The sequence below is a fragment of the Furipterus horrens genome, unplaced genomic scaffold (assembly GCF_987537825.1).
Source record: "Furipterus horrens unplaced genomic scaffold, mFurHor1.1.pri manual_scaffold_8, whole genome shotgun sequence".
Lineage (NCBI taxonomy): Eukaryota > Metazoa > Chordata > Mammalia > Chiroptera > Furipteridae > Furipterus > Furipterus horrens.
In genome coordinates, this window is record NW_028327178.1 from 91,436,960 (window position 1) to 91,458,374 (window position 21,415).

General features: G+C 47.9%; 1 protein-coding gene across 2 annotated transcripts; it reads right to left on the reverse strand.

Moving 5' to 3' along the window:
* Positions 1–244: 244 nt before the first annotated feature.
* E2F1 (E2F transcription factor 1) lies at positions 245–10,520 on the reverse strand. Of its 2 annotated transcripts, none has more exons than XM_090286250.1 (7): positions 10,023–10,520; positions 4,761–4,851; positions 4,162–4,381; positions 2,751–2,903; positions 1,971–2,085; positions 1,657–1,879; positions 245–1,551 (listed from the first exon to the last, which is right to left on the reverse strand). In XM_090286250.1, exons 1-7 carry the CDS (start codon positions 10,518–10,520, stop codon positions 1,304–1,306), a joined length of 1,548 nt encoding a protein of 515 aa, XP_090142376.1. In that variant the 3' UTR covers positions 245–1,303. The 2 variants fall into 2 exon arrangements, with proteins under 2 accessions (XP_090142376.1, XP_090142377.1); XM_090286251.1 differs by having other exon boundaries at positions 4,162–4,366; positions 10,023–10,288.
* Positions 10,521–21,415: the final 10,895 nt, after the last annotated feature.

The window sequence follows — 21,415 nt, forward strand, 5'->3', positions numbered from 1 at the left end:
ACAGAGGAGTAGTCTGTCTCAGGGTGAGGAAAGGAGGTGAGTTCCCATTACTTTATTAAGCCAGTTTTTAAGTTGGGACAAAAATGGTGATGAGGCCTACCTTCTTTCTTGTGGCTGTGAGGCTCAAAAGATAGGAAACCGAGCAGACAGGGAGAAGGGGAGTAGAGAATGGGCATTTTCCCAGCAATCTTGACCTTTTCTACCCCTAGATTTGTTCTCAGTAAACAGTCCCAAAACCCAGGCAAACCATCAAAACATTTATTGAAACCAAAGCAGGAGGAACAGAGCTGTTAGGAAGGCAAATCAAAGTGCAGATTGGAGGGTGGGGCAGAGCAAGTGGAGTGGTTGGGGGCACTTCAGATGCCACAGTGGGCTGGGCTTGCGAGGGAGGCCCTTCACCCACCCCTCCTGCCCACCCTGTCAGTGAAGGTCCCCCACTCACCTCTCCCATCTCACATCCGTCCTGGGGGGCAGCTGGAGCCCTGCAGTGATCCCCTGGGGAGGGACCACCCCCTTCATCCACCCGTGGCTGTCAGTCAGTCAGTCAGTCTTCCTCCCTCACTCTCCCAATAAATAAAACCGCTCAGGCCTCAGCTCCTTCAGAGTGGGGCAAAGAACCGCTTAGAGACCCCTGCCCTCACTCAGGGGTATAGGAAGTTAGGACATCAGCCCACATCCCTCCTACCCTTTGCTGGTGCCCCAGGCTTGCCAAAGAGGCCTTGATAAATAAATAACGCTCCATTAAAGCTTCAATCAGAAAAACCTTTAAGACAACAGAAGTGCTCTCGCTGTCCTGCACACAAGCTGGCCAAGGCCTTACCACCTGGCCTGGTCAGGATGCAGGATTCTGGGGGCAGGTGGCCACCCTGGGCCTTGTGGGGCCCCTAGAGCAAGGAGACCAAAAGTGCAGTTAGAGCCCCCACCACATACACACACACACACACACACACTCATGCACACACATGTGGACACACTGGGGCATGTTTTCAGTGCACACACAGATGTGTTCACCTTCATTCCCCGGTTCATGCACACACACATGCTTACACACCACTCACCCCGTGTATACACGTGTTGGGTGCTGGGTGCATGCGCATACACACCACAAACTGAATCCTTCCCTTCCTGGCTTGTTTAGTCTCTTGGCAGTAGCCAGACTCCAGAGCTAGAAGCTTCTGGAGATAGGGAAAAGGGGTATAAGTTAAACATTTCCAATCAGGTAGGACAACAGTCAGGGGCAGGGACTCCAGGACTGCAGAGACAGGGAGGACATCCCAGGAGGCCCCAGACTCTGTAAGCCCCATCAGAAATCCAGGGGGGTGATGTCGCCGAAGTCACAGTCAAAGAGGTCTCTGATGCCCTCGCCCTCCTCAAGGCCAAAGTGGTAGTCGAGGGCCCCATCAGGGGGAGACAGGCTGATGAACTCCTCAGGGAGGAGGTTGGAGAAGTCCTCCCGCACATGCTCCAGGAGTGAGTCGGCCGCCACCAGCGGGGACAGGTGGTCCTCGTCCATGGGGGCCCGCAGGCCACCCGTCCGGGAAAGCAGAGGTTCTGAGGAGATGGGGGAGCATCACAGGCCAGGGATGCCCCAGCAGGGAGGGCAGAGGGGCCTGTCATGCCACCCACCTACCTTTCACCCACTCACCCTTCACTTACCTTGCTCCAGGCTGAGCAGGGACTGGCTGGGATCCGTGTTGGGGGTTGAAAGGGGAGATGATGATGGTGGCACTGTGGTGGTAGGATCAGCTGCCTTGTCCTCCTCCCCAGAAGCTGGCCCCTGGGACGGGTTCTTCTCAGGGCTGATCCCGCCCACACTCTCCTCAGGGCACAGGAAAACATCAATGGGGCCTTGTTTGCTCTTAAGGGAGATCTGAAAGGTCTGGGTGGAGGCAGGAGACAGGGTAAACTGAGGTTCTAACTACCACCACAGCCCAGCCTACCTTGGTTGGGCCTGAGGTCCCACGCCTCACCTCTGAGGAGTCCATGGCTTGAAGCTGGGTCTCAGGAGGGGCCTTGATCACCATGACCATCTGCTCTGCAGGGTCTGCGATGCTACGAAGGTCCTGGCAAGTCACATAGGCCAGGGTTGGTGGAGTCAAGAGCCACATGACCTTTGATCTCTGGGAGGCCACCCACTTAACTAAGGCAGAGTCCACACTTGCTTACTCACTCGTGTCCCCTCCATCCTTCAGTTGGTAAATAGTGGGTGCTCAAGCCTATCTTGTGCCCCTGAACCTCGATTTCCACATCTGTACGATGAGTCCATTCTACCCATCTAATCTCAAGGTAATGATGGCTGCCTGCAATAAGGCCTGGTGCTGAGAATTTATTGACTCATGATCTTGGTGTCAATTAGTAGTTGTCCAAAATTTATAAACATAATTTGGGTATTCACTTAAAAGAAAAAGAAAGGTTATTTTAAACTAAAGTGTCTATTTTTGTGATATAAAAACTTCTATCTCTAACCTTGAAGCTACAATCATGTGCTGAATCACTGTACTAAATGCTTATTATTGCTGGTACTCGCTTTTCTTGTTTTAATTTAGTAATGTTGGAATTGGGTTTTTTCCCTCCTTTTACAGATGAAGCTGAGTCTCAGAGAGCTTATGTAACTTGTTCAGCATCAATGAGCCAGCACTTGCACGCAAAGCCAGAGCCCTCTCCTGAATCCAGGCCTGAGGTAGCCTCTCTAGTCTCACTTGGGTAGGGTCCAGCCTGCCAGGCCTGCCCTCCACACAGTCCAAGGATATCGTTGGCTGTCAGCATCCTCAGAGAGCAGCCGAAGTTGAGTGGTACAGGCGTGGATCAGGTGGTCCAGCTGCTGCTCATTCTCTTGCAGTTGCTGGAGGTCCTGGGTCAGTTCTTCAAGCCGCCCACTGATCCCCACCGTTGCATGGCTGCCTCTGTGGGAAGGCAGAGAGGGTTAACAGCTCCTGGGCCCTCTGCCAAGGAGCCCTGACCCTCTATACAGACACAGAAGTACTAAGATGCTGTCGAGTAAAAAGAAGAAAAAAGATGCAGAATGAAATGAGCTATCAAAAACTGAAAAGGCATATAACCCAGTGATTCCACTTCTGGGTATATATCCAAAGAAATCCAAAACACTAATTCAAAAGGATATATGTAGCACTTTGTTCATTGTAGCATTATTTACAATAGCTAAGGTATGGAAGCAACACAAGTGCCATCAATAGACAAGTGGATAAAAAAGCTGTGGTACACATATATAAAATGAAATATTACTCAGCCATAAAAAATGAAATCTTACCATTGCAACAGCATGGATGGACCTAAAGGGTAGTAAGCTAAGTGAAATAAGTCAGTAATAGAAAGACAAATACCATATGATTTCACATATACTATGTGGAATCTGAAGAACAATATAAACAAAACAGAAACAGATGCATAGGTACAGAGAACAGACTGATGGTTGCCAGAGGGGTAGGGGATTGGGGAACTGGGTGGAAAAGTTGAAGGAATTGAGAAGTATGGATTGTTAGTAACAAAACAGTCACAGGGATATAAAGTACATCATAGGGACTATAGTTAATAATATTATAATAACTATGTATGGTGCCATTGGGTACTGGAAATATTGGGGGGGACACTATAAAGTGTGATTGCCTAAGCACTATGTTGCATACCTGAAACTAATACAAAATAATTTGGAATGCAAACTGTAATTGGAAAAAAGAAAGAAAGAAAAGGAAAAGGCAGATGTGTCAAGGAGAGGAAAGTAGGAAGACCAGGGGAAGAGGCTAGAAGGAAAAAATTTAAAAATTAACAAGAATAAAACACGTATGTTAGACAATCTCATTTCTGGCAACAGAAGCCAGAATAGTGGTCACCTGGTGGTATGATTGGTGTGCAACGATTGGGAAGGGCACAAGGAAACTTCCTGGGGTGCTGAAAATGCTCTTTTATCCTGATCTGGAGGGTGGCTGCCCAGGTGAAGAAATATGCAAAGCTGCACTGAGCCGGATATACAAAATTTGTGTACTTTCCTGCATCTGTCACCTCAGGAAAGACACCTCTCCCCTGTAAGCCTCAATTTCCCCAGCTACAGGATGAGGATGCAGTGCCACAGTGGCCTTGTTGTCAGCTCCTCCAGGCTGCCCTGGCCCAGGCCTCTGCCCGCCCTCCTGTTTGGCGGGTACCTACAGCCATTGGATATGGTTCTTGGACTTCTTGGCAATGAGCTGGATGCCCTCAAGGACATTGGTGATGTCATAGATGCGCCGTTTCTGCACCTTCAGCACCTCAGCTGCCCAGTTCAGGTCAACAACACCATCAGCTGAGCGGCTCAGCAGCTCCAGGAAGCGTTTGGTGGTCAGATTCAGGGATGTCTCATAGCGTGACTTCTCCCCTGGAGATTTCACACCTTGGGGAAGGGACAGGCAGGGCAGGGTCCTTCAGGACCAACCCCACTCCCAGTTAGGCCAGCCTCCCTGGCAATGCAGGGTAGGAGGATGGGGCTGGGGTGGGCAGATGGCTCCTTCCCTTGGTGAGGCTAAGCAGGGAGGCCCTGAGGCTGCTGCCTGCCAACCACAGCATTCCTTTTCCCGCCGGGAACTCCCCACCCCTGGGGCCTGGGGAAGCCATGCCAGGCGGCCACTCCAGCTGCCCTTTGAGGCCCCCAGAGGCCTGGCTCGGGCCCAGGCCTGACAGACCAGAGCTTAGTTTGCAAGCATGTTTGTCTGTCCACACCCCCAACCTGGGCCCAGTCAGGGGGCCTGCTGTAGCCTGAGCTCTGGAGGTACCTTTTCCTGGATGGCGGCCTCTCCCCCTGGCTGGCCCACTGCTCTCAGCCAAATATTGATGATCAGTTTCCAGGTCCAGCCTCCGCTTCACCTGTGGCAAAAATAATGGAAGGATACCCAGTAACAAAGAGTGAGGCCACAGGAGACCTAGCTGAGGCTCCTGGGCTACCCTGCCTCAGTTTCTCTACTAGGATGCCTATGTGAGGGGAGACCTTACAGTACACAACTCTACCACACAGGACAGACCACTCAACTGAAGGCAGAAAACACATTCAAGTCCTAGCTCTACCGCCACCTACCTGGAGACTTGTGGTGATTTTAAAATATGTCTGTAAAAATTTCGATACTACTCCTTTCACAAGGTGGAGGATCCCCTTAAATATGGGCCAGATCTGGTAACTTGCTTCTAATGAACTGAGTGTGAGAGAAGTGACTGTCTCTTCTGAGACTGGATCAGAGACCCCCTGGAGCTTCCCCCTTGCTATTTTGGATCACTCACTCTGGGGAGCCAGCTGCCATGTCATGCAGGTCCTCAAGTAGCCTTAAGGACAGGACCACATGACAGGGAACTGAGGCCTCTTCCCAACATGGGTAAGCTTAGAAATAGTCCTGCCTTTTGACGACAGTAGCCGAGTCCAACATTTTAGCTGCAATCTCAGAAGACACCCTGAGCAAGAAGCACCCAACTAAGTCTCCCCACAGAAACTATATGATAATAAATGTATGTTTTAAGCCACTTGGATACAGGACCCTTGGGCAAGTCACCAACCCTCTCTGGTTTCTGTCTGAGAACACGGCAGCAGCTAGTGTTCACCATGTACTTTGCAGAGTAGTTCCTTCTATCCTATGGACTAGCAGCACAACAGCCCCATTTTACAGAAAAAGCTACTGAGGCCCAGCGAGGCCCAAGGTCATACAGCCAGAAAGTGGCAGAGCCAGGTTTCTCAGATTCAGTTACACACGCGCAAGGATGGAGACTGTCCTCTAAGTCTCAGAGGCATCTCAAACACATCCAGAACCAGACGTACCTCCCCTCCCCACTCCACAGGGTTTCCCAAGCTAGAACCTCATTTAGCCCTGATGCTGACCTTATCACATCTACTTTCGAAGAAATCCTATCACCAGAGCCACTACTACCTCCCATCTGGACCTTTCAGCCGTCTCCCCACTGGTCCCCCCGCATCCATCTGTCCCCTTCTGCCTTAGTATCCTCATCTGTCACTTCTCCACATAAACCTCTGCTGACATGTTCCTTCAAAAACTTGTGTGCCTCCAAGCCTTAGCCCATGCTGGTTCCCTCCCAGATTGCCTGACTTCCTCCTTCCTACCCTTCACACCTACTCTGTTGACTTCTGTGGGCAGGCACCTAAGTCTGTCTGACCCTGCAACAGACTGGGCCTCCCCGCCCCTGGAATTGCCTGGGATCTAACCTTATCCCACATTGTCTCTCACTACAAATTACTGCAGGTGTGTGCCTCACCAAGAAGCCAGGGAGCCCCTGAGAGGCAGGCACTGGGTCCAAATAATCTCTGTAGTGTCTGGAACAGAGCCTGGCATCAACAAATGTTTCCTGTATGAACCTCTCCACATGCTGACGGACCTGGGTACCCCCTCTCACATACACTCATGGATTCCCTCAGGTGTCCCAGGGGTAAAAGAGCTAACACACGTGGGATACTTCCTGTGTACTGCCCATGCTTTGGGTTGGTCAAAAAGTTCGTTAGTTTTTTTCCATACGATGACTCTAGTGCTTAGTTGTCTTTAATTAATTTGAAACAATTTTCTTAGATTGTATTGTGACAGCTGTCATATCAGGATCCATTTTTAAAAAAAAAAGCTTCTCAAAATTGGTGAATCTTTATGTAGCCATTTTTATATTGAGGATAGAAAATAAGCTTTATTATTGCAAGAAAAGTAAAAATGCAACTGAAATGCAGAAAAAAAGATTTGTGCAGCGTATGGAGAAGGTGCTGTGACTGATCGAACATGTCAAAAGTGGTTTGTGAAGTTTCATGCTGGAGATTTCTCGCTGGACGATGCTCCACGGTCAGGTAGACCAGTTGAGGTGGATAGCGATCAAACTGGGACACGGAGAACAATCGACAATTTACCACGTGGGAGATGGCTGACATACTCAAAATATCCAAATCAATAGTTGTTGGTGAAAATGAAAAATGCCTTTTGTTTTACAAAAAAAAAAAAAAAAAAAACATACGGACTTTTTGGCCAACCCATTAACTGTTTCACCTACATTCATTCATCACACCCCCCAACCAAACCTCGCAGCAGGTGCTATCATGACCTCCACTTCATGAGGAGCCCGCGCCTGAGAGGCCACACAAGACAGTGAGAGGTGGAGGCAGGATTTAAACCTTAATAGGCTGGCAGAGAGCCCACATTAACATCCACCACAGGTCCTGCCTCCCTAGACCCTAGCCCAGAAGCCAGGCCCCTAAAAGCCAACCAGAATGTTCCCCCTCTCTAGCTTTCCCCTATAGCCTGAACACTAGCAGGCCCTGACAAGCGCATCCCTTGCCTTCTCCCTGCTCCCCATGCCTTTGCCCACCTGAAGGCAGGTCAATGCCACACTCTAAAGCAAGGGCTCAAGCAGATGGACGACCATTCCTGCCAATGCTCTCTACAGACTGAGGCACAGGGGCCCCAAAAGGCATAGAAGACTGGTGAAAAAATCTGAACAGCTCCAGTACTCAACCATGGAAGGAAGCTACAGAAACTGTAGTTCCCCCAGACTCTGGAATGCCACACAACTGTGAAAGACTGAGGCAGGTCAACACAGAATCCTCTCAAAGACACTGACAAGAAAAACATCGTTCTAGGGCAATGTATGTATATAATCCCCTTTTGGATTAAGAATGCTCATGAAAGCTTTTTTCTCTGGTTGTTTCTATTATTACAGAATGCATCTCAGGGGTAACCTATGTATGGGGGAAGGGCCATGGGGGATTGTTAAAGATTGTGCAGTTTGAACATGAAAATAAAGGCCACAATTTTTTTAATTTGAGAAAAAGAAAACGGTCATAACCACCTAAAAATAAAGATAGGCTTAGAAAAAGAAAACAGAAGGAAAAATGGATGGAGCTGGGATTCTGCCTCCTTCAACTTTTTAGTCTCTTAAATCTTTTTCTATAGTTAGCGTGTATTATACTTAGTTGTTTTTTTTTTGGTGTTTTTTTTTTAAGCCATGACAACAGGTTGAGGTAGATAGGAAGGGCCAAGAGAAATGGCTGAATGGCAGAGCCTTGTTTGCAGGAGGTATTCAATGAATGCTCACTGATGCAGAAGCTGAGCCTGTAGCTTGTTTCAAGAACTGCCCCCCAGAAAACACTAATGCAGTGGGTCGGTGGAGGCCACAGCTCATATGGCCAGTGGCGACCCAAAATATGAGTGGGGAAGTGTTGGTGGGCAAAAGCTGGGCCCAATTTTTCTGGACTTCAACTCCAGGATGGTGCCAGCCCCCAACTGGCACCACCACCAGAAAATACCTATTGGCCCTAAGTACTGTGAGGGCAGAGGCCTCACTAACTCAACAACTGTTGAATGAGTGGAATGCTCAGGCCCTTGGACACCACTGGGGGTGGAGCAGAGGGCAGTTTGTTGGCAGAGTCATTCTGAGCCTGGAATTCAGTTCCCTGAGGGCAGGACCCATAGCCGGTACTAGCAGGCACAGGCCACTGGGGTAAAGGAGATAAGCCAGAGGACCCTCCCCTGGTCCACACCCCCTCCCACCTCCTCACCTATTAGGTAGAAGGGCCCCTGGGCTTCCTTCTATCTCTATTAGCATCTCCGGTAGGCAAGACACCCAATGGTTAGGTTAACCACTCACAAAATTTGGACTGGTCCCACCATTCACTAGCTGAATGACTAGGTAAGGTTCTAACATCTCTCGGCCTCAGCTTCCACATCTTTAAAAAGGGGAAGGTTGTTGAGAGGGTTAAATGAGTTAATTGGGTAGAGTGCTTAGCACAGAGCCTGACAAACAAAATCGGCCCAGAACAATGGTGCTACTATTATTATTATTAGCATCTTGGTGATTCCGGAAGGAAGGCAGCACTGGGCACAGGGCCAAAGGGGTTAAGGGATGCCTCAGGGACCAGCTGCCACCTAGGCCTCCAGCGGCAGTTGAGCAGCTTCCACCTCCTCACCCTGGGCCCTGCCTTACCCCTCCCACCAGCTCCAAGCCCCCTGCTGAGACCCTATTCTGCCTGGCAAGTAGTCCCTGCCTGCCAGTCTGTGCACTACCTTCACCCACTGGTGGCGCCAGTCAAACTGGTCACCACGCCCTGTCCTGCAGCCCACAGGTCCAAGCTCCAGGGCTCCGCCCCCTCCTTCCCAAGTAATTTAGCCATCTCTTCTTTACCCCCAACATGAACTGATCTTGAGCCTCTTGCCACTCAGGGAGCACTTTATCGAGACATCTCCCCAGGATGTTTACTCTCTCCTGACACTAGGAGCCTCCTTCCTCTCCAGCTCCCAGAGGCCCAGCCCACCCCCTACTTCCAAGGGGCCCAGGGGTCTGCTTGCCTGATTAATGAGGTTCCATGGCAACCAGAGCCTGGGAGGGTGGAGGGTAGCAGATGGAAGGACAGGCAGAAGGAGGGGAATCAGCAGCTGGCCTAGCCACCCCGCCCTGCAGAGAAGGCCTCCCAGCCAGGCCTGTCCTCAGAGCCCCAGAGGCCAAGGCCTGCACCTGGCAGTCTAGCATCAAGGCAAGAAGAGGGCTTTCTCAATGGCTCTTCAGTCTGATCCCAGGATGCCCCCCTCCACCTCCCCAAGCAGCCACAAGTTTTGGTATGAAGCCAGAACAACTCAGTTCAAATCCCGGTCCTACCACTTGCAGCCGTGTGACCCAGGGCAAGTCATTTCCCCTTTCTGGGCCTCAGTTTAGATGGGCACTGTGACAACACCGAGCTCACAGCCCTGGCTGTAAGATTTAGCTGGCTTGAAGTCGGCCAGAGGCCTGGCACGCAGGCAGCGGCAGCTGAATACACGTGGGCCATTATTATTACTGAGTCTGGCCGGCTCCAGTGAGGAAGCTGAGGCGCAGAGCACAGCGGAGCAAACAGGCACTGGCCCTAGGTCACCCCGAACCCCGGGGCGGGGCCCGGAGGCCCAACCCAGCCCCGGTGCCTCAGTCCACCCCTCCCCCGCTCTTGCTGCCTCCGGGTTCAAAACCGCACCCCACCAGGGTCCGCGCGGGGAGTCCAAGCAGAACATTTGGCCCAGTGTCCCTGCTGTCCGTACCGGCGGGCGGCCGAGAGCAGGGCGCGACGCGCTGGGTGTGGGCCGGGGTGCCTGCGGCGTAGCGAAGAGCAGCAGGTCGGGGTCACGGGGGCGCGTGGCAGGCACTTCGGGGCCAGTGGGAGCCGACGGGGCACTGGCGTCCTGCGCCGTGGAGATAATGACGATCTGCGAGGAGTCAAGCAGCCGCAGCGCGCCAGCCCCGAGCAGGGCCTCCAGCGCCGGCGCGCATGGGCCGCCCGCGGGGGCCACGGCCATGGCGCTCACGGCCCGCGCGGCCCGGGTGGCAGGCGGCGGCGGCGGCGCGGGCCCATGGTGGCAGGCCGCGGTGAGAGCTAGTTCCCACTCTGGATCCCGCTCCGCCCCCGGCTGCCGCTGCCTGCAAAGTCCCGGCCACTTTTGCGCGCCAAATCCTTTTTGCCGCGAAAGAGCCACGAGCCGCCGAGCTCTGCCACGATAGGCTGTGCAGACAGTGACGAAGGCGACGGCGATGGCGCCCATTGGCTTCAGCGCGCCGGACCGGAGGCAGAGGGCGGAACGGGGCGGCGGTGCGAGGAAGCACTGCCAATCGCGGAACGGGGCGCGCGCAGGCTTTGTCGGGGCGGTGCCAGGCGCGTTCTCAATCCCCGCCCCCAGGCAGGGAGTCCCCTGCGTGCGGCGTGCTAGCGGGTCCAACACCTCTCGCACAGTCGATCCCTCTATAAGTGTAGACCTTAAGGACGGGATGTCCAGTGTGTACATCTCACCGTCAGCAAACACCAGTTGACCCCCCAGGCACCCCCACATACACCTGTAGCCCCAGTGCTTTCAGCCCAAATCTGTAGAATCTGCCCCTCCTCTTTTCCCGGTTCTCAAGTCCACCTCTTAAGCCCCAGACACATCTCCCATCCTTGGCCCACGAATGCCATTTACTTTAAAAGCCTGCGCCCACCCTATCCCTCTCACCCAGAGTCAAAGCAGAAGGGGGCTGCCAGGAAATGCGGAGATGTCTGCCCCAATACAGTTTGGGGTTTTCATGCAAGCTCCCTTTTATCTTCAATAGCCAAGCACAGCTGATGGAACTCATTCATTCATTCATTCATTCATTCAACAAACATTTTGAGAGACTGCTCTGTGCCTCATTCTTAGTTCAGACCTTGAGGAGCTTAGTCTAGTGGAAAGGGGAGGAGGGGAAGCAGAGAGGTAACATGTTTACACCATTAAACTAACTCCATATTAGTTCTCACAAAGGGAGGAGGTGAAGATGCTAAAAATGAAAATGCATTTAATTCTGAGACCCTGGGACCTCTCCATCCGCCATTTTCATTGCTCAGATCAGCTGATTTGACCAATATTGTCCTTTCCTTTGTTCCAGCACTGAGGGCAGAGATGTGAAAGACTTCATCATTTCTATGAACTTGCCTGCCATCTGGTGGGGATGCCCCACAAAAAGAAAAAAAAAGTAACTGAAAGACAAACGAGAATCAAATCCCTAGGCCCAGTATAAACATCACTTCCTCCAGAGAGCCCTCCAGAGTTACTCACTTCTTCCATTGCCTGATATTGCCTCTGTTCCAGCACTGACTACACACAGTTTTTCCATCTGCCTCCCCTACCAGATTCCTCCCAATACTAGCGTGAGCACAGCTCAAAGCAGGTGCTGAGAGGGATTATGAAGGAAAACAGGCTGATGCTGGAGGCTATCTAGAAAGCAACAGGAGGCCCTCGTTCTCCAAGAATAGTCCTTAGGCCCCTAGCTTCAGAATCACCTGGGCACTTGTTCACTTTGGGCCCACCTGAGCCCCTGCCAATTTAGAATCTCTAAGTGTTCAGGAATCCACATTTGCACAAACAAGCCCCCACCCCCATCTAGGTGATTTTTATGCACGATTACACTTGAGAACAAATTGGTATACCTGTTAAATCAAAATGGTGCAGTCTCAAATTACAGCCCTTTGAGGACACTTCTCATCTGTAGGATGGGCAAATTGCCCTGGCCTCTTCCAGGGTTGCCATGAGGATGAAAAGCATAAGGGATCTCAAAGTAGTTTATAAACTATGAAGTGGTTTAGGAAAACAGTAGGAGTCTCCTAAGCAGTTTGTGAAATTATTCATTGCAAATCCTAGACTGTGTCAGCATGAAAAATGACCATAGAGACTATGTAGTTTCTTGCTATACATATTAAGATGAGAAAATGGAGGCCCATTAGGGGTAGGGAGGGACTTTTGAAGCCTGCCAGTGATAGAATCTGGCCTACAACTGGATTCCCAGCTATGGGGTCAGCTATCTCCCTTTTCCTTCTAGAGAAATTACCATTGAATGATAAGTCTTGTTTTTTAAAAAAACAAGCTAGAACCTGACAGAGGGTGAGAGAATTCAGCAACATTCCCATTCAAGATGAAGTTTCCTTTCTTCACATCTTCCCAAAGGGTTTCAGTAACAGTAATATTCACTTTTTAAAGCCCTCTCATACCCAAAAGTCATTCAGCAAACACTTATTGATCACCTGTCATGTGCCAAGCACTGTACTGGTTGCTGGAGAAGGAAGACATAGTTATTATTGACCCATTTTATGATGAGGAAACTTGAGACCCAAAAGACAGGAGCTTACCTAGCAGTGAAAAGTCTATTATTCAGGTTTGGTAGGTCAAAGCCAGGGGTTTTCCAAAGCCCTACCCTCTCCAAAGTATTCAAGCACACACCCTCCCAGGTAGAAGCAGATGCACTCCTTCCCACAATCCCTCTTCTCCTGCTCAGCAGAAAGGAGCGAAGACTAGAATTCCCAGGTGAAAGAAGGAAGAGATAAGGGCCTTCTGTATCTATTAATACCCACTTGACAGCAGCACAGGCTTGATAGATGGGGCCCCTTGGCCCTAAGCCTGGCTGATCCTGATAAGACTGTTCTCAATGTCAACAGTCCTCCTCAGGCTGGTAGGCTTCCAAAAAATCCACAATTATCGAGCAGCCAATTCCATTGATTATCTCATTTCAACCCGATAACCCCATAAATAAAGCTTTTTTATCCACAGGGTGCAGGAAGGAGGCTCAGAAAGGGGCAATTAAAGGTCAAGGTCACACAGCAGAACGGAAATGGGAACTTAGCCAATGGAAAACCTAGGGCCTGTCCTTTGTACCCTGCCACCCTCTGTAAATACCCTAAGAGCCAGGCTCAGGGTTGTCAAGACTATAATGTGTGGTTTCCAAAAGGTATTATGGTAGATAATGGCTTAATTAGTAGGTGCTTACCCCTATCACCACTTCCACCAACTCCTTACTCTACAGGAGTCCAAAGAAGTAGAAGCTCCTGGACTCATGATCCTTGATCTGGAGTCATCTTTCTCTTGACTCTTCCCAAGAGGCAGGAAGGTGTAGAAGTGATAGCATGAGCTTCTAAATCAGGTGGATGTAAACAGAACCTTGGTATGTGTGACCTTGACAAGTCAATTTACTTCCTCTGAGCCTCACTCATTCATTCTACAGATATTTTATTGAACACCTACTGTGTATCAGACATTGTTAGGTGCTGGGGAGACAGCTGGAAGAAGATCCATCTCTGCTACCTGGAGCTCATCATCCAGTGGGATAGTCAGAATGATTTCTATGGACCTGCATAATATGTTTGTTAAGAAATTTCACAAAAGACAGAAATAAGTCAAAGCTATTCGTCGGCAGCCGTCCGTCTCGAGAGACGATGGTGTAGCTTCTTAAGAGTCTATCTGCACCGCCGAGAATGGCTGTGCAGTCCGACTCGGGAGTGACACGGTATCTGTCTCCTCCTGTGTTGAATCGACATCTTGCGATGACGCTGGAGTGTCCTCTCCAGTGAAGCTGAGTCAAAGCTATTAATTTCACATATACCACCTCCCCTAACTATAATAACTTAATTTTTTTACTGATTTTTAGAGAGAGAGAGAGACATCAATTTGCTGTTCCATTTATTTATTCACTTACTGGTGCCCTGACCAGGGATCTAACCTGCAACCTTGGCATATCAGGATAATACTCTAACCAACTGAGCTACCTGGCCAGGGCTGTGGTAACTTAATTTCAGTAAGAGCATGGAGGAATCCATTGTTGAGTTCTGGCAGGAGGTGGGGAATTTTACGTCTGTAACATCACGTTAGTCTTGAATGAATGATCCCTCATTGCTACACTGAGTTCTCTGTGACAGACACGTTCTGTCACGGTGCCTGTTCTAGCTATGTCTAAACACAGACCCCTTACCCATCCAAGAGGCTGTCTATCATAGGCTCAAACCTTGGGAGTCATGCAGATCCCAACTGTGTAGCTTGCCTAGATGATCTTAAGTAAGTGATCTACCCTCTTGAAGAGCTTTGCTTGTTCCATTAGTAGAACAAGGGGCAAAGGCTCCTTTACAGGATGGGCGTCAGAGTTAAATGAGAAAATGACAAGCAGAGTTTGCAAACTGGTCAACAGGTATGACTTAATTTGCCTACAGAGTACTTTTTCTGAATTATGAATGTTTAATTTTTAAAAATTGGGAAATGTTATATAAAAATTCAAACATTTGCCTTTTCTTTAAAACAGTAATACCTGTGCAGGAGGGTGGGTGGAGGTAGAAGAAGGTATGAGGGGATAAATGGTGATGAAAAAAAAAAATAATAATTAAAAAAAACAAAGAACAGCCCTAGCTGGCATGGCTCAATGGATTGAGTGCCATCCTGTGAACCAAAATTCACCAGTTCAATTCCCAATCAAGGCACATGCCTGGGCTGCAGGCTGGGTCCCCATTTAGGGGCATATGAGAGGCAATGGGTTGATGTCTTTCTTGTACATTGATGTTTCTCTCCCTCTCTTTCTCCCTCCCTTCCCCTCTCTCTAAAAGTAAATAAATAAATCTTAAAAGACAAAAAACAAAAACAGTAATAACTGGCAATACTAGCCAGACCATCCTGGAGCTGAGCAGTTGCTGTGCCCCCTTTAGCCAGAGCCTTGACCATCCAGGCCACCACAGTCCCTGCCTGGCTTGCCTCACTCCGTAACCCTGTCATTCCAAGTATTTGAATGTGCAACCCCTGATGCCTATGCCTGGCACAGAGTAAACATCCAATAAATGTTAACTACTGTTAATGATATTATTATTGCAAAGGAACCATCGGCACCAGCACAGCTTCTTTGCTTTGCAGGTAACTAAAGAGATGTGGGCACGAAAGAGTAGGAAAAGTGGCCATTCATGGTGAAAGAGAAGAGATGGGGCTTAGTGCCAGCCAACAGCTGTCTGGCTGTGTGGCCTTGGCCATTAGTTTGGTCCTTATGTTCAGTGCGGTGTGGGCCAGAGCGTCTAAGGTCCAATGTAAGCACACAGGTCTCAGGTCTATAAGCAAGCCTACATTCCCCCAGCCCCCCTTTACTCCCTCAGTTCATGCTCTGTGGAGGTCTCTCCTCTCCAAGGCTTGCCCAGTGCCACTTCTTTTCTTTACATCACCTCTGCATGTGAGGAAGGATTATGTTTTCCCAAGGGGTGAAGGAAATAGACATAGTAGCTATGCCTGCCCTGACTAGGGGCACAGTAAGTTGGGGGCCCTTAGAGCAGAGGAGCTCTGCTTTTTCACCTGTAAAATGGGGGTGATAATACTGATAGTAAGTGTCTATTTGATAGGGTTGTTGGGACATTAAATTAGTTATTAATGTGTTTAGGACAGTACCTGGCACATAGAGAGTGCTCAATAAATGTTGCCTGTTATTAAGAATGAAAGACAAATTACTGAAGCAACTAGCCTGCATCTCTCAATTTTTGCAAAAGAGACAAGAAAAACTGTTCTTGTTAGGCTGCAGAATACAAGAGTTCTGAAGCAATCCTGCACTGCCTCCCAAACTCAGAGACAAGGCAGAAAATACACTGAAGGGCAATGAAGTGTACAGAGGAGACTATCCCATATTCCATTGATTCTAAGACTTTTTTCTTTTCATATTTTAACATCTCTGAAATTGAGGTGCATCATACAATCAATCGCATATCCATTTCTGCTCAGTTGCTCTTTTCTTTCTCAGGGGCTCAGAATAATGTTATACCTCATCTCTGATGGCGTCTCAGAAACCATGAGATATGGTGTACAAAAAGTGCTGGGCACATCGTCAGCCATGCCGTAAGCCCTCAGATTATTCTCATGATCTTCAGCATCACCAGCACATTCGAGGCTGGCCATGATGGAGCGAACAGCTTTTCCTTCTTATTCACATTTTCTCACTGACACCTGCTGACCTGCATTTGGTCCCTGGGTTGACAGGCACATGGCAAATGCAGTCAGGAAGGGGAGCACGGAGAGCTCAGGATGGGAAGAGAAAGGCTTTTTATAATATACTGAGACTGAGAAAGGAGGAGGGCAGAGACTTTTTTTTTTTTTTTTTTAAACAACAAAAAAATCCCTGCTAAGAAGCCTGAGTTATATATATGCCAAACAGGCCAGGAAACACAGCAGGCCTCCTGGAGCTGGCAATGAACCGAAACAGGGGCCTTGTGTCCAGGCCACTAGCTGGCTGAGGGGGCATTGTTAGGGCCTTGCCTTGTCTGGGAAGAGGGGGGTTGAGGGGATAGATGGAGTATGTTCCCATGCCTCCCTGGGGAGTGACAACAATCAGGGCCAGCTGGGAAGCCCGAATGCCAGGGGCCTGGTGGACGGGTGGCAGCCCCACAGGGGCCATGAAGAGTTGTAGGGGCTGAGGAGGCAAGGCAGGGCACAAAGTTGGGGGGAAAGACCCAAGGAGGGGAAACATGAGCATAATTCGCAACACCTTTCTCCCTCATCCCCACAGCTCTGTGCTGCTGAATCTCTCCAAATTATACCCCAGATATTCCCACTTCTCTCCACATCATGGCCCCACTGCAGTCCATGTTGTCAGGTCTCTCACCTGGACTGCTCTATGGCTTCCTCAATAGAGCCTTGCTTCAAACCTGGCCCCTACACTCTTCTCCGCACATAGCTGGCAGGATCTTTCTAAAATGTAAATTACATCACATCACTCCCCTGCTTAAACCTGCCAAACGCTGCCCCATATACTTAAAGGAAAACCCAAATCCCTTACTCTGGCTCACAAAGCCTGCCTGACACGTCCACCAGCCTCTAGGACTCTGTCTCCAATGTTCCTACAAGCCCCACCATGTACTCTGTCACAGCCACTTGGGCCTCCTGCCAGGCCCTCTATGCTTTCATCTCATTCCTTCCTCCAGGCCTGAGCACTTTGCAGATCCTATACTGTAAACAGTTTTAGGTACTTTCACTGTAGCACATTTGTGGCAAGCATTTCTGCAGCAAACATTTTTGCTGTGTAACTCATTGACCATAATGCAATTTTGCCATAAAAAAAGATAAAATCGGGAGGGATATGATTGCAGGAGAGGGGGTGGGTTGGGTGGGGGAGAGAAATTAGGGGAAAAGGGGACAACTGTAATTGAAAAACCAAAAAAAAAAAAAAAAAGATAAAATCACGACAAATAAGAGGGACATTAAAAAGGACAAAATAAACACGAGAAAATGAGTAACAAAACTTAAAATGTTTGTAGAGTCACTGTAATACTGCACAAATAACTGATTTGATTTTGTGAATTGTACCTAAGCATTTATCTTCCTTCCATGGGAAATGTGGGCTCAATTCTGCTGCCTCAAAGAGGGCCCTTGGCTTCTCTTTCTCCCTCCAATGTATGTCTTTCAATACAAGAAACCAACTCATGAGGCAAACCATCATCATCTGGGAGAAATGGTAACTATTATATTTTAAGACCACCACCAAGTCTACTTGTCATTGTGTTATGAAAGCTCTACCTCAGATATATATATATAGTCATCCTCCTTATCCACCAATTGGTTTTCCACAGTTTCAGTTACCAGTGATCATCTGTGATCCAAATAGTAAATAGGAAATTCCAGAAATAAACAACTCATAAGTTTTAAATTGTGTGTGCTTTCTGAGTAGTGAATGAAATCTCATGCTGTCCTACTCTGTCCCATCCAGGATATGAATCATTTCTTTGTCCAGCGTCTCCATGCTGTAGACATTCCTGCCCAATAGTCACTTAATAGCCATCTCAATTATCAGAGACTGTTCCCGGGTAACACAGTGCTTCTGATCAAGTAACCCTTATTTTACTTAATAATGGCCCCAAAGCACAAGAGTAGTGATGCTGGCAATTCAGATGTGCCAAGGAGAAGCCATAAAGTGCTTCAAGTGAAAAGGTGAAAGTTCTCGACTTAACAAGGAAAAAAAAAATCATATGTTGAGGTGGCCAAGATCTATGGTAAGAATGAATCTTCTAAACAATCTAGACTTCCAGCCACGATGGAAGCATAAGAAGACATGTTGCATCTCCCTCCACAACTAAGAAGGAATACAACTACCTCAAAATTGGAGACAACCAGAAGTTCCAGAAAATCAAGCTGCATGGAAGTCCAACGAAAAAATATATAAAGAAGCAAAACTCATCCAGACAGGTAGCAGGGGAGGTGGAGAGGACACGGTGTGGTGGTGGCAGCAGCAGTGGCAGTGGCAGGCTGGCAGAAAATGCAGTAACACATTAAAATAAGTAGGGAGCACTCCCAGCACCAGACCAGACCACGCAGCTCATGGTTCCAGTGCTGGGGAAAATAAAGCCTCATTGCTTCTGACTGTGAAAAACAGTGGGAATTGGGGACAAGGAAGAAACTGCTTGCCTCTCAGCAAAGTCCACTTCTTTAGAGGTCCCCATGGTCCTAGAAAGTCTGCAAACTCACCCACTCTGGGAACCATGGCCAGGACAAGACCTAGAGAGGCACCAGTCCCATAAGGGAAGTGCCTAGAAAAAGGGAAAATGCTGAGCAAGAGCATTATTGCCTCTCAGACCACTCCCCCTACATACAGCACCACAACGTAGTGAAATGAGTCGCCCCATACTGACAAATACCTAAGGCTCCCTCCCTTACAACATAACAGGTGCAACAGCTCTACCTAAGACACAGAGGCAAATACAAGAGCTTGTCAAGTTGAGGAGGCAGAGAAGTATGGCCCAAAAAAGGGAATGAATCAAGGTTTCAGTGGGAGAGCTAAGTGACAAGGAGATAGCCAACCTAACAGATGTAGAGTTCAAAACACTGGTGATAAAGATGCTCACAGACTTGACAGGTAGCTTGAGTATGAAAAACGCAGAAAGGAAGAAGTGAAGGGTAGGCTAAGTCAAATGAAGAAAAATCCACACAAAACCAATGGTGAAGGGAAGGAAACTAGGGTTCAAATCAATAAGTTGGAACATAAGGAAGAAATAAACAGTTAACCAGTACAGAATGAAGAAACAAGATTGAAAAACACAAAGAGAGGCTTAGGAACCTCTGGGACAACTTTAAACGTGCCAACATCCAAATCATAGGGGTGCCAGAAGAGGAAGAGCAAGAAATTGAAAACTTATGTGAAAAAATAATAAAGAAAAACTTCCCTAATTTGGCAAATGAAATAGGCATACACATTCAGAAAGTACAGAGAGTCCCAAACAAGCTAGACCCAAAGAGGACCACACCAAGACACATCATAATTAAAATGTGAAAGGTTAAAGATAAAGAGAGAATCTTAAAAGCAGCAAGACAAAAGCAGAGAATTACCTACAAAGGGGTGCCTGTAAGACTCTCAGCTGATTTCTCAAAAGAAACTTTGCAGGCAAAAAGGGACTGGCAAGAAATATTCCAAGTGATGAAAAGCAAGGACTTACAACCAAGATTACTCTATCCAGCAAAGCTATCTTTTAGAATGGAAAGGCAGATAAAGTGCTTCCGAGACAAGGTAAAGCTAAAGGAGTTCATCATCACCAAGCCATTATTATATGAAATGTTTAAGGACTTATTTAAGAAAAAGAAGATCAAAATTATAAACATTAAAATGACAACAAACTCACAACGATCAACAACTGAATCTAAAAAATAAAGACAAAATCCAACTAAGCAAACCAGAATAGGAACAGATCATAGGTGTGGGGATCATTTGAAGGGTTATCAGTTGGGAGGGGGAAGGGGGAGAAACTGTGCAGGGATTAAGAAGCATAATTGGTTGGTACAAAATAGACAGGGGGAAGTTAAGAATAACATAGGAAAAGGTGAAGCCAAAGGACTTATATGCACAACCCATGGACATGAACTAAGGGGGGTGGGACTGCTGGAGGGAAGGGGGGTACTGGGCAGAGGGGAGCAAAGGAAAAAGAAATTGGGACAACTGTAAAAGCACAATCAATAAAATTTATTTTAAAAAATGAATCTTCTATCCAGGTAATCGTGAAAAAGAAATTTGTGTTAGTTTTGCTGTTGCACTTCAAACCGCAAAAGTTACAATCACAGTGTATAAGTGCTTAGTTAAGTTGTAAGAGGTATTAAATTTGTGGGTGGAACACATGAACAGACAATGTGGTCCGAATGATGACAATGTGTTGCACCAGAAAGCTTTAAGCCTATACAAAGACTTCAGAGGGGATTTCCTGAAATGAGTGACACCAAACCATTTACTGCAAGTAAGGGATGGTTACACAGATTCAGGAATAGACTTAGAATAAAAAATATAAGAATTACTAGAGAAAACCATATTCAGATAACTTTTATTGCAGTATCTTGTTATAATTGTTCTAGTGTATTATAAATTATTGTTAATCTCTTACTGTGTATAATTTATAAATTAAACTTTATTACAGACATGCGTGTATAGGGACATTATACACACACACATATACGAGGTCTGTCCAGAAAGTATCCAGCCACATATTGTGAAAAAGACATTTATTGAAGAAGATACTAGATACAAAACATTGTACACAGGACAATGACACCTCAGTCCCCTTCAAAGTAGGCACCTTGGGACCTCACACAGTTCTCCCAATTGCCATCAGCTACCCTGTCATATTTTCCTGAATCTCGCTGATGGTCTGAAATCTCTTCCCTTTCAAAGGTGATTTTAGTTTTGGAAAAAGCCAAAGGTCTCAGAGCACTAAATCTGGGCTGCAGAGGAAGGTTGAGTACCTAGGTGATTTGATGTTTCGCCAAAAAACTCCAGACCAGACAAGATGCATGAGTGGGTATGTTGTTGTGAAAAAGTGCCACTCACTAGTTGCCCATAGCAGTAGCCATTTTTGTTGTATTGCATCGTTCAACCAAGGAAGAACATTGAGGTAGTACTCCTTATTAATTTTTCGACGTGAAGGGGCATACTTGTGATGGACAACACCTTCCGAATCAAAAAACACAGTTAAGCCCTGGCTTGTGTGGCTCAGTAGATTGAGTGCTGGTTTTCTAACCCAGAGGTCACCGGTTCAATTCCCAGTCAGGGCACATGCCTGGGTTGCAGGCCAGGTCCCCAGCTAGGGGCATGAGAGAGGCAACCAATCGCTATATCTCACGTACATCGATGTTTCTCTCCCTGTCTTCCTCCCTCCCTCCCTTCCTCTCTCTCTAAA

What these genes read in the sequence shown, in the direction of transcription:
- E2F1 (XM_090286250.1), bottom strand. Translation starts at nt 10,520, where the DNA reads ATGGGCGCCATCGCCGTCGCCTTCGTCACTGTCTGCACAGCCTATCGT. An exon ending in CTGCTCTCGGCCGCCCGCCG is followed by an intron (nt 4,852 to 10,022) that starts GTACGGACAGCA and finishes TTTTTGCCACAG; the next exon opens with GTGAAGCGGAGGCTGGACCT. An exon ending in GAGGATGCTGACAGCCAACG is followed by an intron (nt 2,086 to 2,750) that starts ATATCCTTGGAC and finishes GACTCCACCAAC; the next exon opens with CCTGGCCTATGTGACTTGCC.